General features: G+C 41.6%; 2 protein-coding genes across 2 annotated transcripts in view; both read right to left on the bottom strand.

Annotated features, from left to right (window-relative positions):
- Positions 1-13,570, bottom strand: part of DNAJB6 (DnaJ heat shock protein family (Hsp40) member B6) — a 261,352-nt gene that overhangs the window by 49,827 nt on the left and 197,955 nt on the right. The gene's annotated exons all lie outside the window — the stretch shown is intronic.
- Positions 1,781-13,570, bottom strand: part of UBE3C (ubiquitin protein ligase E3C) — a 46,543-nt gene continuing 34,753 nt past the window's right edge. The window contains exons 20-24 of the mRNA XM_053467713.1: positions 9,797-10,009; positions 7,541-7,729; positions 7,306-7,372; positions 6,642-6,772; positions 1,781-2,683 (exon numbers count right to left, since the gene is read on the bottom strand). Coding sequence (XP_053323688.1) covers positions 2,513-2,683; positions 6,642-6,772; positions 7,306-7,372; positions 7,541-7,729; positions 9,797-10,009 — 771 coding nt within the window. The 3' untranslated portion in view covers positions 1,781-2,512. The remainder of the gene's footprint in view (positions 2,684-6,641; positions 6,773-7,305; positions 7,373-7,540; positions 7,730-9,796; positions 10,010-13,570) is intronic.

The following is a 13,570-nucleotide window of genomic DNA, read 5'->3' as shown; positions in this document are numbered from 1 at the left end:
AGGAAATGATTTACTACAACTGGTGCCGCACAAACAGCAGCTGACCCAACATATCTAAAAATATTTGATCTATACATTTCAGAGAGCACAATGTCATAACGATAAATTGAGGTTTTTCTTCAGTGTAAAGGGCACGGAATTAACTGGTCAGCAAATGAATAAGAACATTTCCAGTTCGATCTATTAAAAACTATCTGTCCTCTTTATTTTCTTATCAGATCCTGATATAATCTTTAAGAGCTGAAGCTGGCAGGCATGTCTAGAAGGCTTCTTCGCTCAATGTAACCAAAACAATAGAATAACATTGTAACTGTGACTGCACGCTGAGTGTCTGGACAATCTCTAGGAAGCCTTTCCATTAATCAATGTGGGACAAGAAGCATGTCGTGTCCTATTTTAACTGTTACTTAGCGTTCGGTTAGCAATCCACTTCAACATGGCCATTAAGGGCAAAGCCAAGCAACTATCTTGATTTCATAAATAAAAGTCTAGGGTCTCTCAGAAATTTCCTTGTTTTTGAAAGAAATGCATTTTTCCCCCATTAAAATAACATGAAATGGATCAGAAATCCAGCACAGATGGGGTTAATGTTGCAAATGACTATTGTAGCTGGAAATGCCTGATTTTTAATAGAATATCTTTATAGGAGTACAGAGGCCCTTCACTCCCATCACTCCTGTGTTCCAATGGCCCTTTATCACTCCCATCACTCCTGTGTTCCAATGGCCCTTTATCACTCCCATCACTCCTCTGTTCCAATGGCCCTTTATCTCTCCCATCACTCCTCTGTTCCAATGGCCCTTTATCACTCCTGTGTCCCAATGGCCCTTTATCACTCCTATCACTCCTGTGTCCCAATGGCCCTTTATCACTCCTGTTTTCCAATGGCACGTTGTATTCACTGATCCAAGTTTAAAAGGCTAATTGATTGTTAGAAAATTATGTTAAAGCAACAAATGTCTTTGTTTTACATGAAAACAGCTCAGCGACCCCAAACTTTTGGACAGTAGTGTGTACGTATATATACACACACACACACATATATATATATATATATACATATGTATATATATATATATATATATGTATATGTGTGTATATATATATATATGTATATATATATATATATATATATGTATATATATATATATATGTATGTATATATATATATATATATATATGTATATATATATATATATATGTATATATATATGTATATATATATATATATATATGTATATATATATATGTATATATATATATATATATGTATATATATATATATATATATATATATATATATGTATATATATATATATATATATGTATATATATATATATATGTATATATATATATATGTATATATATATATATGTATATATATATATATATATATATATATATATATATATATATATATATATATATATATATATATATGTATATATAGTAATTTTATACATTTTATAATAAAAAGTCATAATGAAAAACTACAGTGTCAAATGTAAGGAAGTTCTACTTGTCCACTGACAGGGTGGTAGATCAGTGGAACAATCTCCTACAAGAAATGGTAGGGGCAAATATAGTGAGCAATGAATGATTAAGGTTCGAGTGCTTAAAGCAGGGAAAGACCCGGTAATCACAGGTAAGTAATAAAGTTTGGGATACGTTCAACAGCAAATAAAAGACCAGAAACCGTTCTCACTGCGCTCTGCTGGGCCAAAAAACCATATACCGGTAACAGGTCAAAGCTGAAAGACACTACAAGACTTTGGGTAATTTATTTGAAATAATATTTAATAGATGTTATAGTATAATTATCTCCATAGCCAGGACTGTGCTACACGACAAAAAGAAATCGGTAAAAAAAAAAAAAAAATTAAGTCTGTACAGAATGGAAACCAAATACAAATTAAAGCAAATTATATTCACATCTGTATATATCCCATCATAGTGTACATGGTACAGAAGCACTTAAAACTAAGGGCCCTTCAAAAAGGAATTCTGTAGAAATAGCAAATAAAATACAATAAATGACAATTATGGTGAAAGGTAGCGAGCCACAGAATCTGAAAACGGTAATTTAATTATTATTTGTGAGGCGAGAAAAATGATTAGTCACGCTTTTAATTAACCCTTTTCTTGGCTATAGGCAGATATATAACTTCTTGTTTTTCTTTCCTCCAGCAGATCCAGAGGCTTGTTCCATAGCATCGAGGGACCAGTCGCTTTATTCGTTGTATAAACGTATTGCCAAACAGCTTGAAAGCCCCGACATCGTCTTTGGTTAATTTCGTAGAGATGCCATTTTTGTTTGAAATGTGCTCTTTTCTGGGAGGGCACCCACGGGACGTTTCAATCTTAACTCTAGACGAGATCTGGGAAGGCCATCAAGGTGGAATTTAAAATGGCTTCTTGATGTGACCTGATCTCCAGAAACTACGGAGTTTGATGGTGAATTCTAAGCAGACATCGGTTAGAAATCTTTGGAGCGTAAACCTTAACCCCGTCTCAGCTCAGCTCGAAGCCCGCTGCGCATTCTATGGCGTAAAGCAATTTGCCCCTCATCAGATTCTCGTCGTAGAACTCGGGGAGCTTGAGCAGGTTCATGCAGGTGCTCGCCGTCGGCAGCCGTTCCAGGTCAGAGCCTCCGTTGTGGATACAAAAAGCGGGATAGAGTTCCTACGAACAGAAAATAATAAACAGTGATAAATATATACATTATCGTATCATTTTCAGACCTTAAAGAATAAAAAGTAACCTTAAATAAATGCATTTCCACTGCCGAGAGGTCATCTGCCGTGGCATTACGGATCATAATACTTGAAAGGTTTTAAGATTCCTTTAATGATGATATAATTAACTGCGTATCGTTATGGAATATGAACAGCTACAAGTTAAAAGCCTGTCTGCTTGGCCGTTGCGGGATGATTTGGACGGCCCCGATGCGCTAAAGAGGAATAACCTTTATATAACGAGGAGAAACTATTCACTTTAGGATGAAACATTCACATTCCCTGCCATGGACATTAGATATTAAATTGTACGTTTGGACCAAAATTATTATTGTAGAAAAGTGAAAAGACACAGCAAAGCGAGATTCTAATGTTTCCTATGACCTCTCCTTTAGCCTCAATTACGCATTTAATTCCTTTTAGATTGTAAGCTCATAAACCCACCATCGTAGCTGTATGTGCGAACGCACGCTTATTACGTATTTATTACCTACGCTATATTTAAATTGTACAGCGCTGCGGAATACGTTAGCCCTTAATAAACGATAATAATATTTAATATTAGCCAATTATTTTCACATAATATAGAATAAACTAAAAAAAATGGCTAATAAATTCCCCACTTCGTAACTTCCTGTAAAAGCAGGAAGTTCGGTGTCGCCGTGTCGACTATTTAAAAGGTACAAAATCTGAATGGATCTGGTTCCCAGAATTACCAAGGCAATGCAGATATGTACATATTTTTTTAAAAAAGGGCTATGGCAGATTTTCTTTTACTGGCACTTAAATAATATTATGCAAAAAATAAAAATTCATGATACTCTCGTAACGCTTTAAAAAGGTCCAGGCGGGACCGGTAGGACTACGTTTCTGATCTGGCCTTTTAACGCCTACCGTTACCGAGCGATTATCTTTGCATAGGTTACCGGCGTCCCTCGCTTTAAGGCATTAGTAACGTTAAGTACTGCAGTAAAACCACGCGGCCGTCCGGCGTTCCGTGCATTAATCAACACTTCCCGAATAAAATAATAAAAAAATGTAAAAAAAAAAAAAAAAAAAGAATCAATTTATAATTTTGACCTGACTGGAACTTAACACTTTTACCCACTCTTATACAAATGCTTTCTTTTCTATATGTACAGCAACCTAATTTATGAAAGTTATTAAGCTTTAATTAGTTTCAGAAAATGCTATCTCGTAACATTTAATCTGGCTCTAAATGGGCTCTTAATTTGTTAATGGTGTAACCTTCTGCTACGCAGAGTCTACAAACGGTAAATAATGTCTGGAAATCGCCGGGGAACGGCCATTACGGAGGCCCGCGGCGCAGGCTGCTTTTAACCACTTTATAAGCACATTAAGTATTTTCTTTGTATGGAAACTAATTGAGACTATGAATAATAAAAAAGGATATTAAGTAGGCTCTTTGGGTGGCGATGGGGTTTATTCACTAAAGGAAGAGTTGGGGTTTTAACTCTTTCGCTCCTCTCTACATTCTGAAGGACCAACGCTGGCTGGTTTCTTCAGCAACAAGGATGTAGTTGGCCCTGTATAATGTATAATTCAATAGGTGAAGCAGAAGCTCACTGAGGTTGAGTGCAAATTCGCCTGTAAGCTCTCCATTTAGTGGATAAACACCTTTGTCCTGCAGTAAATATGGTGGTCGCCATACACGTCCCGAAGCTATGGAGCCATACAGATATCTTCTGCTAACAGGTACCCCACGCGTTGACTTAGATGGTCCATAAACAAAAAGTGGTCATCAAAAACCAGAAAAGGGGGCTTAGAATATACTGTGTTCATAGCAAGGTGCATGGGATATGGTGATGGGTCCAGGGGTAAGAGACAGAGGCGAAAAAGTTGAGAGAAACTTGAGAGCCTCAGCCAAACACTTAAGATCCCAAACGGATTGATTTATTTGAAAAGGTCCAGCGATGGGTGGATCTGACCTGTACTTTTGGTTGGCACTGATGGTCGAAGAAGGAGAACGTTGTATTTGAAGTTAATGCTGGACTGCGGATGCAGCTTAGAACAAAAAGAATGGTTTTGCGATGTTGGACCTCAACTTATTTGAAGTCTTTTCTTAACTGAGGAGAGTTCTTTGTTGTAACAGAAGTGGCGAGAAATACTATCTAATATTCTTTTTGGTCCAGAGCAAGCAAGCTCAGTCTTCACAGTCACTTTCTCATTTCTTCTGTGATACGGCTAATAGCCTTTGGCAAAATACCCATAACACAAGTTACGGAGCCAGGTACGAGTCCAAAAACTGACAGGTGCTCCCTGCAAACAAAGCTTATATTTCCAAAAACTCTTCCGTGGAGGTGATTACAACAATACCCATTTTTTCAATATTATCAATGAAACTCGTACAGCGGACATCATCCACGCGGCTTCTAGATGCAAATATTCTTTCCCCCACCGCCATATGTGAAGCCAAAATACCAAAAAATGAATAGATCACTCCCCTGTATCATTGAATACATTTCTCATTTACCACCCATTATCAGATTTCCGTTTAATGGTATGTTGTCACGCTGTAAATAATACCAGGCAGAGAGCGAGCCCAAGCTAAAGACCCAATTATATCGTGCCCTAAAAGATTTTGCGATTATAAGGGTAACAATGCTCAACGTCTTCTCCAATGCATATCTACCTAAATTAGCTGCTTTAAAGGGCACCAAAGGATACAGTCAGGGTGTAAATGCTCCCTAAACTCCTTGATACTCTAGAAGCCCTAGTGGCTAAATGCAGAACTGCATATAATACACAGAAAAGGCTTCTGGCAGCTCCCCAAAATCTTCAAAGCAGAACGGAATAAATTGCCCCCCCTGGAGATGTCACGTTTACTTATTACGCAAATCACTTTGGTGAAAAGGACCAAGTTAATGGATCCTCACCCCTATGAGAATGACCTCTGTACTGTGTGTATACCCGCATTACACGTCCGGAATGGCCGCTCCTTTATGTACAGAATATTACGCTAATGGCTCTTCTGACATGCAAACATTTTTTCCTCTTTACGTCCTTAGAAAGCTGAATACCTCGTATAAGAAGCATGTATAGACAAGTGAATGTGTATGTGTGGTATAGAAAAGCCCACGAGCTGCTCTGCGGTGTTTGGTTTATTAATAGGGGGGTGCGATGTTATTCACGGAGCGTGACTGATAACGCCCCGAGTGCGATTCAGAGGCCGGCGGGGTCTGCACTATTCAGAAACCATTTCAAATGATTTCAGCAAATAGACGACTGATAAGGCATTGCGCTAAAACAAACATTCTCACTTTGCTATTTAACCAGCATAAAAATAAATCCTCGCCGCACCCTTTAAAGAAAGGAAAAGGTAGAATTATTACTAATCTAAGGCTAACAAGCGGACACTTTCATGTACCGTTCCATCGCTTCCTCTGGATCCTGCGGGTGTTGGTTGTTTGGTTAAGTCTCTTATATTTGTCCTGCGTTAATGCCAAGTTCCCACCCTCCCAGTAGTCAGAATAAACCTCAAATTGCCATTTAATGGAAAAGGTCAAGAACTATGGAGGTTAAATATGGCTTTAGTTTATTAAAGCCCGAGATAAGGCCGTCTCAAGCTGTTCTTCTGAGGATGATTACTGCTGCCATTAGCGGAATGCTTTAGAGAGAGAGAGGGGTCTGCTGCTTTCCGGTCGCTGAGTGGGGTCTTTGGTTGAAGTCGATACCATTTATTGGGGGAACATTGAAGAGGACGTAAAGTAACAGAAGCTCTTGCACATGGTCCCTTCTTCAGATGTCTTCTATGTTGGCTCAATAAAAGGCATCAACGTCAACTAAAGACTCCGCTTGCTGCCACTTGGCTTTACCCCCAGGGCTGGAAGGTGCCGGCCCTCCTCTGCCCCATACATATTCCTGAATAAAAAGGGAGGACTTACTTTAAATCCTAATAAGGGAGGTCGGGAGCAACTTGTCACAAACTTAAGCAGTTTCCGCTTTTCCTCATCTGTAAAATTTTCAACCACTCTCCAAAATATTTTGATCACTGGATGGTCAGCGGAATAGCCTCCTGCAATAAAACACAGACGTGTTAAATGACATTTATAGTTTTACGTTTGGCAGGGTAGGTGGAACAGCCTCTTTAACAGGAATAATCGCCTCGATATTTCCGCCGACGGCACATATCTATCCAAAAATTTGCTCTTGACGTGAGTATTTCTGTGAATAAAAAACCCTTGACCCCTGCCCTGCGGACAGCAGAGTCTCTCTTTGGGAAGCACTCTGATAACAAGCTAGCCATGTAGGAGCCCAGCGGGCCAATGCCATGGACAGGTTGTAGCAGGGTTTATTGTTGGGATAATGCAATGAGAACTTCCTCGAATGCCTGCACATGCACAGAATTACTGCCGATAATAACTTTATACTAATGCTTGTTCACTGCAAAGAAAAGGATGATCAGTGAAGCAAAAGTCGCTTTAGCCACGTGAAGAAGTATTGTCCCCCCCCCCACCACCACCTCGACCTAAACGGGCTATTAAGATACTTCACAAACCTCAGCCGTACCTCGTTACCCCCACGCCACTTACTGCAATCAATACACACCTGAATAGTTTGTGAAGGACTTCAGATCATCAAGGCAGATAGGAACCTGAGCTCCGGAAATCAAAACCTAGAAGTATCACAGAAAAGAGAGGGCTTGACACTCATATATTTACTCCTGAGCATCATCGCCAAAGTTACTTAAAGCGGCAACGCACAGCCGTAAGGTGCAGACTGCGTGGATGTAGACTGTACGACACAATCACAGTTTGATTTCACAGAATTTGGCTTTCCGTACCTGGATCTCCTGCTGGTCGAACATGCGGAGCCATTCCAGATTGACGACGTTGGCCAGGCCCTGTCTGAAGGCCAGGCAGTGCTGCCTGATCTGCTTGTTGAGCCTGTAGTCCGCTACCAGGTGGATGTAGGCTATTCGGTTCGCGCTCGTCACTGGAATATCTTTTCCTCCCATTTTTAATTCTACAACCTAAACAAAGCGAGAACAAAAACTCCGTTAGTATCAGAAATGAATGGTGCTAAAAGGACAAAAACATTTGTGTTCAAGAGCATGACGCTAATGCTACGTGTGTGCGGAAAACACTAAACCTGTGAAAAATACACCTTCTAAGTAAAATACACCTTTTTATTCAACAGCTACAAAAATGATCTAAGTGAGTACAGAAGGGAAATTCCGTGTCCTTCACAGCATCCTAAGAGTCAACGTGTAGACTGCGTGTTACAGTCCATGCCAGGGGTGTCCAACCTGTGTCCAACCTGCAGCCCTCCACCTGCTGCAGGACTACATCTCCCATAATGCTCTTTCGGCTAAGATGAGCATGGGAGATGTAGTCCTGCAGGGCCGCAGTTGGACACCCTTGGTCTATGCGTTCTATAAGAAAACACTAAACAGAAGGAACAGGACAAGTGAATGGCAGATCACTGGCCTTCCACTAGATGGCGCCATTTGTAAACGGTATTTTTGATCTCTGGAGGACTGTCTAGCTCATCCAGTATACCCAGTACTGGTTAATCCCATTCCTCATATACACATTTTAAATGATTGGTTTATATATATCAGAACTAACCTCACAGCAGCCAATTTGCTGATTAAAATATAAAAATGTTAACATACGAGTCATCTGTATGATAAGGTCATGTATAAATCACACAGTGTGTGTCCTACAGAGCCATATTTCTTAGAAATGTCCATCTGGTTCCAGCTACTTCCTCGCCTGCCACAGATTGGATATTACTGAAATCCAATGTTATACAAAACATTACAATCTGAGAAGCGCCCTCGTTTTAATCTTTACTGAACGACTGATTGTATTCTCAGCAGTCAGGGTCAGAACAAACAATTAAGGTCTTCAAGCCTTAATTAGACATTTTGTAATGTGAAAGTTCTCTTGGTGTATAAGGGCTTTAGGGCAATATATGGACAGAAGATGCCACCCAACAATGAGCACCAAGCAGAACTGTGACCTACTTGGTGACAACGGAAGCGACAGGGAGTGCGATGCCCCCTGCTGGTTGCAGGAGGGATCCTATAGAGAACCTGACAGTATGTCAGCAATACTAAGGGTGAGTGCGAATGGATGTAGCCAGAGGGCAGCGCTGACCGTTGGTCTATATGAGGATTTTACTTGCAATCTGGACCTGCGCCATAGAAAAAGAGATGCTTAATACCAATTACATGGGACAACAAACTTTTCAACATATTTAATCATCAAAGAGGGACATGACTGTTTTGGGGGGGAAGGGGGTATAAAAGTTGTGGCTGGGGCTTTAAAAAAGACTATTTATGTGACATCATTAGCCAATTATGCAGTATATTTCCATGCTGCCATGTACATCATGAAGGCTGTGATACCCTCATACCCAGCAAACATTCTGCTCATAGAAAAGAATGGATGAAAAAGAGAGAATGTGTTCTGACCAGAGAACAATTACCAATTAACAACTCATCCATTAAGATTTCTTTGAGAGCTTCAGTAAAAGTTTTAACTGTCTCTTAATGCCCCCGACATCCGGGATTATTGCTTTCTTATTGCCTGGCTAAACAGAAATTGAATACAAAGGAGGTATTTAATCCCAGCGACAATTTTATCTAACATCTAACCTAAGCTTTATTTCTTCTGTATAAAATTATTGGAAGGCGTGGGTCCTGCAGGGAGAAACCATGGGCTTTAAAGGCTGGTGGATACACGCACATGATTGGGGAGGCTGGTGGATACACGCGCATGATTGGGGAGGCTGGTGGATACACGCACATGATTGGGGAGGCTGGTGGATACACGCACATGATCGGGGAGGCTGATGGATACATGCACATGCTTGGGATTCCTGTAGAGTGGAGGAATATCACATAGGGTCACATGATATCCACCAAGTGTAAAGTATGATACATGACCGACCAACAAAAGTGCAATGTTACATGATACCCCTTCTTTATAATAGATATCACCTGCACTGAGCAGTCCTGTTGTATCCCATGCTAACATTATCTCATATATACAGTGACAATATGATTAATACCAGAGCGATCGTCACTTACCTGGGCCTCACCAAGGTCATTGTTGACCACTGTAAAGTTTAAGCCCAGTTCTTCCACGTCCCCTTCGTAGCTCTTCAGGAAGAGCAAATTCCGGTACATTTCGGGATCCAAGGACGCCAGGTGGTGAATGTCGACATCGGCGCTCGTGCCCAACAACTTCGACAGGAAGAAACTAGCGAACGGCAGCTCCACGAGCATGTTCTCATACAGAGCCTGAGGGAAGGAACACACAAGCAAACCTTATTGCCTACAGTGCCAGGTCCGTGCCGGTATTACAGATGGTTGTGAATGCGTTGGAGACATCAAGCAGTATGGGGTCAAGCATTCGATGTGTTTGCTAAATGAGTTACAACATTAACCATCGCTTCTTACGTTTATTGCTTTCAATGACAGTTTGTTTTGATATTTAATATTACAACCATTAGCCTACACAAAAAAAACACAAGGCCTGCATTTTTCAGTATGGTCCACATAAATATTCAGAATATTTTATTAACAAAAAGTTTGGTAGCCAAAGCAGTCGGTGTTTTCTCACCTAAGGACGCTAATTTAACAAACACATCAGGTCTATCCCACACTCCTTTATCGGATTTCTCCAAATAATGCACACAGTGACAATATGATCAATGACTGATTTATGGCCGCTTTCCCGGGACCTCACCAAGGTCATTGATAACCCCTGTGAAGGTTAAACCGTATGTACCCTTTGTAACTCTTTAAGAAGAGCATATTACAAAATAAAGCTACAGGTGTCACTGCTTTACAAAAATACAGTGATAAGAATATAGAATGTACACAAGAATGTACACAACAGTACTCTAACCTACCTATTATAACCTCTTATAGTCATACAGGATACACTACCACTTGGGTCACTTGGAAATGTTCTTGTTTTTGCAAGAAAAGCAGCCCTTTATCACTCCTGTGTCCCAATGGCCCTTTATCACTCCCATCACTCCTGTGTCCCAATGGCCCTTTATCACTCCCATCACTCCTGTGTCCCAATGGCCCTTTATCACTCCCATCACTCCTGTGTTCCAATGGCCCGTTATCACTCCCATCACTCCTGTGTTCCAATGGTCCGTTATCACTCCCATCACTCCTGTGTTCCAATGGCCCGTTATCACTCCCATCACTCCTGTGTTCCAATGGCACGTTGTGTTTATTCATCCAAGTTTAAAAGGCTAATTGATGGTTAGAAAACCCTTTTGTAATTATGTTACAACTAGAAATGTCCTTGTTTTCCATGAAAACAGCTCAGTGACACCAAACCTACGAACTGTAGCGCATGTCAGGCAGATGCTGATATAGAAGAAAACATTCTGTATTTCAAAAATGGAGCAGAAAGCATCTAAGAGAAGAGCCCACAGCTTTACAACATGGAGGCAGAACTCTTACTACAAATTACCTTTAAAACTGCCATATGGTGGATTAGAATTTTATATACCGTATTTATCGGCGTATAACACGCACTTTTTTAACTAAAATTTGAAGCTGAAATCCTACCTGCGTGTTATACGCCGATAAATCCTAGAGCCAGTGGCGGAACTACCGGGGTCGCAACTGCGACCGGGCCCTGGAGTTCTGCCAGTCAGGGGGGGCCCAAGGGGTGCCGAGCGGTTGCTGAAGACGACCGCACGGCAACTCTCGGACCCCCCTGACTGACAGAAATCCAGGACTCCTCTGTCTGCCTCAGCCGCCGCCGCCTGCCTCAGCCGCCGCCGCCTGCCGCCTGCCTCAGCCGCCGCCGCCGCCGCCTGCCGCCTGCCTCAGCCGCCTGCCTCAGCCTCCGCCGCCTGCCGCCTGCCTCTGCCTCTGCCTCAGCGCTTCAACTCTTGTGTTGGAAGCGTGAGGCGTTTGTCTCGGGTGCCGGCGCTCAGCAGTGAAGCGCCGGCACCCGAGACAAACTCCTCACGCTTCCAACACAGGAGTTGAAGGTAAGTGACCGGGATGGGGTTAGGGAGAGAGAGGGGAGATCCTGAGAAGGGGGGTTAGGGTGTGTGTGTCTTAGTGTGTGTGTGTCTTACTGTGTGTGTGTCTTACTGTGTGTGTGTGGTTTCCCAGATAGCAGTGATTCTGATGAAGTTTTTTTGTTCAGTTTTTTTGTTCAAAAATGGGGGTGCGTGTTATACACCAGTGCGTGTTATACGCCGATAAATACGGTATATATCTTGTAGACATTCTTGCTTTTGTTACACTTTGACTACACGTTTAAGGAAAATGACACAATGGCATAAACCTATCGATTAGCTGGTGACCCCGTTGAGCAACCCTACGGAACATGTTGCCCCTCTGCAGGGAAATCACGGAGAGGTATGTGCCGTTTGGCACATCGATCTAGCCATCAATCGAAAGACATCCCCGGAGATGTTTATAGAGCCAATACAGCTGTAATCAAATAAGAAAATCCTCCTGACAGGTCAAAGCTTTTCACATCTCGGCTGCTTTAATGAAGACAACAATTACTTAAGAAGATCTTGTATCCTTGTGTTTGTGTACAAGTATTATCTGATCGGGTTGCCTTGTTGGCTATAGATAAAGCATTTTCACACTTCTTTATCGTGGATTACCTTACACATACAACACAAGGTGGGCCATTTAATCATTGCCCTATAAGGCAATTGAAGACTTTAATTACGCTACGTAAATTTGCTTAGTGACTGAACGGCAACCTGAACTCCATTCACTAAGCAGAGCCTCCAAACTTCCAATGACCCCGTGATGTTTACAGGTTGGACGCTTCCCACAGGAAAGGAGAGGTGTTAGAAGCGGTGTCTCCGAAAGGTGACGTATATACACTAACATTCAAAGGTTTGGGGTCACTGAGCCGTTTTCCTGGAAAACAAGGACATTTCTCGCTGTAACATAATTGCAAAAAGGGTTTTCTGACAATCAATTATCCTTTTAAACTTAAACTTGGATCAGCGAACACAACGTGCCATTGGAACACAGGAGTGATGGGAGTGATAAAGGGCCATTGGAACACAGGAGTGATGGGAGTGATAAAGGGCCATTGGAACACAGGAGTGATGGGAGTGATAAAGGGCCATTGGAACACAGGAGTGATGGGAGTGATAAAGGGCCATTGGAACACAGGAGTGATGGGAGTGATAAAGGGCCATTGGAACACAGGAGTGATGGGAGTGATAAAGGGCCATTGGAACACAGGAGTGATGGGAGTGATAAAGGGCCATTGGAACACAGGAGTGATGGGAGTGATAAAGGGCCATTGGAACACAGGCGTGATGGGAGTGATAAAGGGCCATTGGAACACAGGCGTGATGGGAGTGATAAAGGGCCATTGGAACACAGGCGTGATGGGAGTGATAAAGGGCCTCTGTACTCCTATAAAGAGATTGCATTTAAAATCAGCCGTTTCCAGCTACAATAGTCATTTACAACATTAACCCTGTCTGCGCTGGATTTCTGATCCATTTCATGTTATATTCTTTTACAAACAAGGACATTTCTAAGTGACCCCAGACTTTTGAACAGTAGTGTATATTACTAATGCACCAGCAGCCCCGTCACTAAGCTGCCAAAAGCACACGGCGCATGCACGGTGCCATCTGCAATCACATGGTGCCCTTCATGCACTAGTGTGCCATTCCTTAAGAGGAAAAAACAATAGTTAAAGGGTGTCTGAAACGGTTTGTAATGCATTTTAAAGAAGTTTATTATTTTTTACACTATGGCAGATTCCGGGTTATATGGCGTTCATTAAAGCAGAGGGTAGCGGGTCACAAATGTATTCCCTTTTTTTTTCTAAAACGA

This window comes from Spea bombifrons, chromosome 5 (genome assembly GCF_027358695.1).
Source record: "Spea bombifrons isolate aSpeBom1 chromosome 5, aSpeBom1.2.pri, whole genome shotgun sequence".
Lineage (NCBI taxonomy): Eukaryota > Metazoa > Chordata > Amphibia > Anura > Pelobatidae > Spea > Spea bombifrons.
This window is presented reverse-complemented; position numbering and strand designations above follow the sequence as displayed.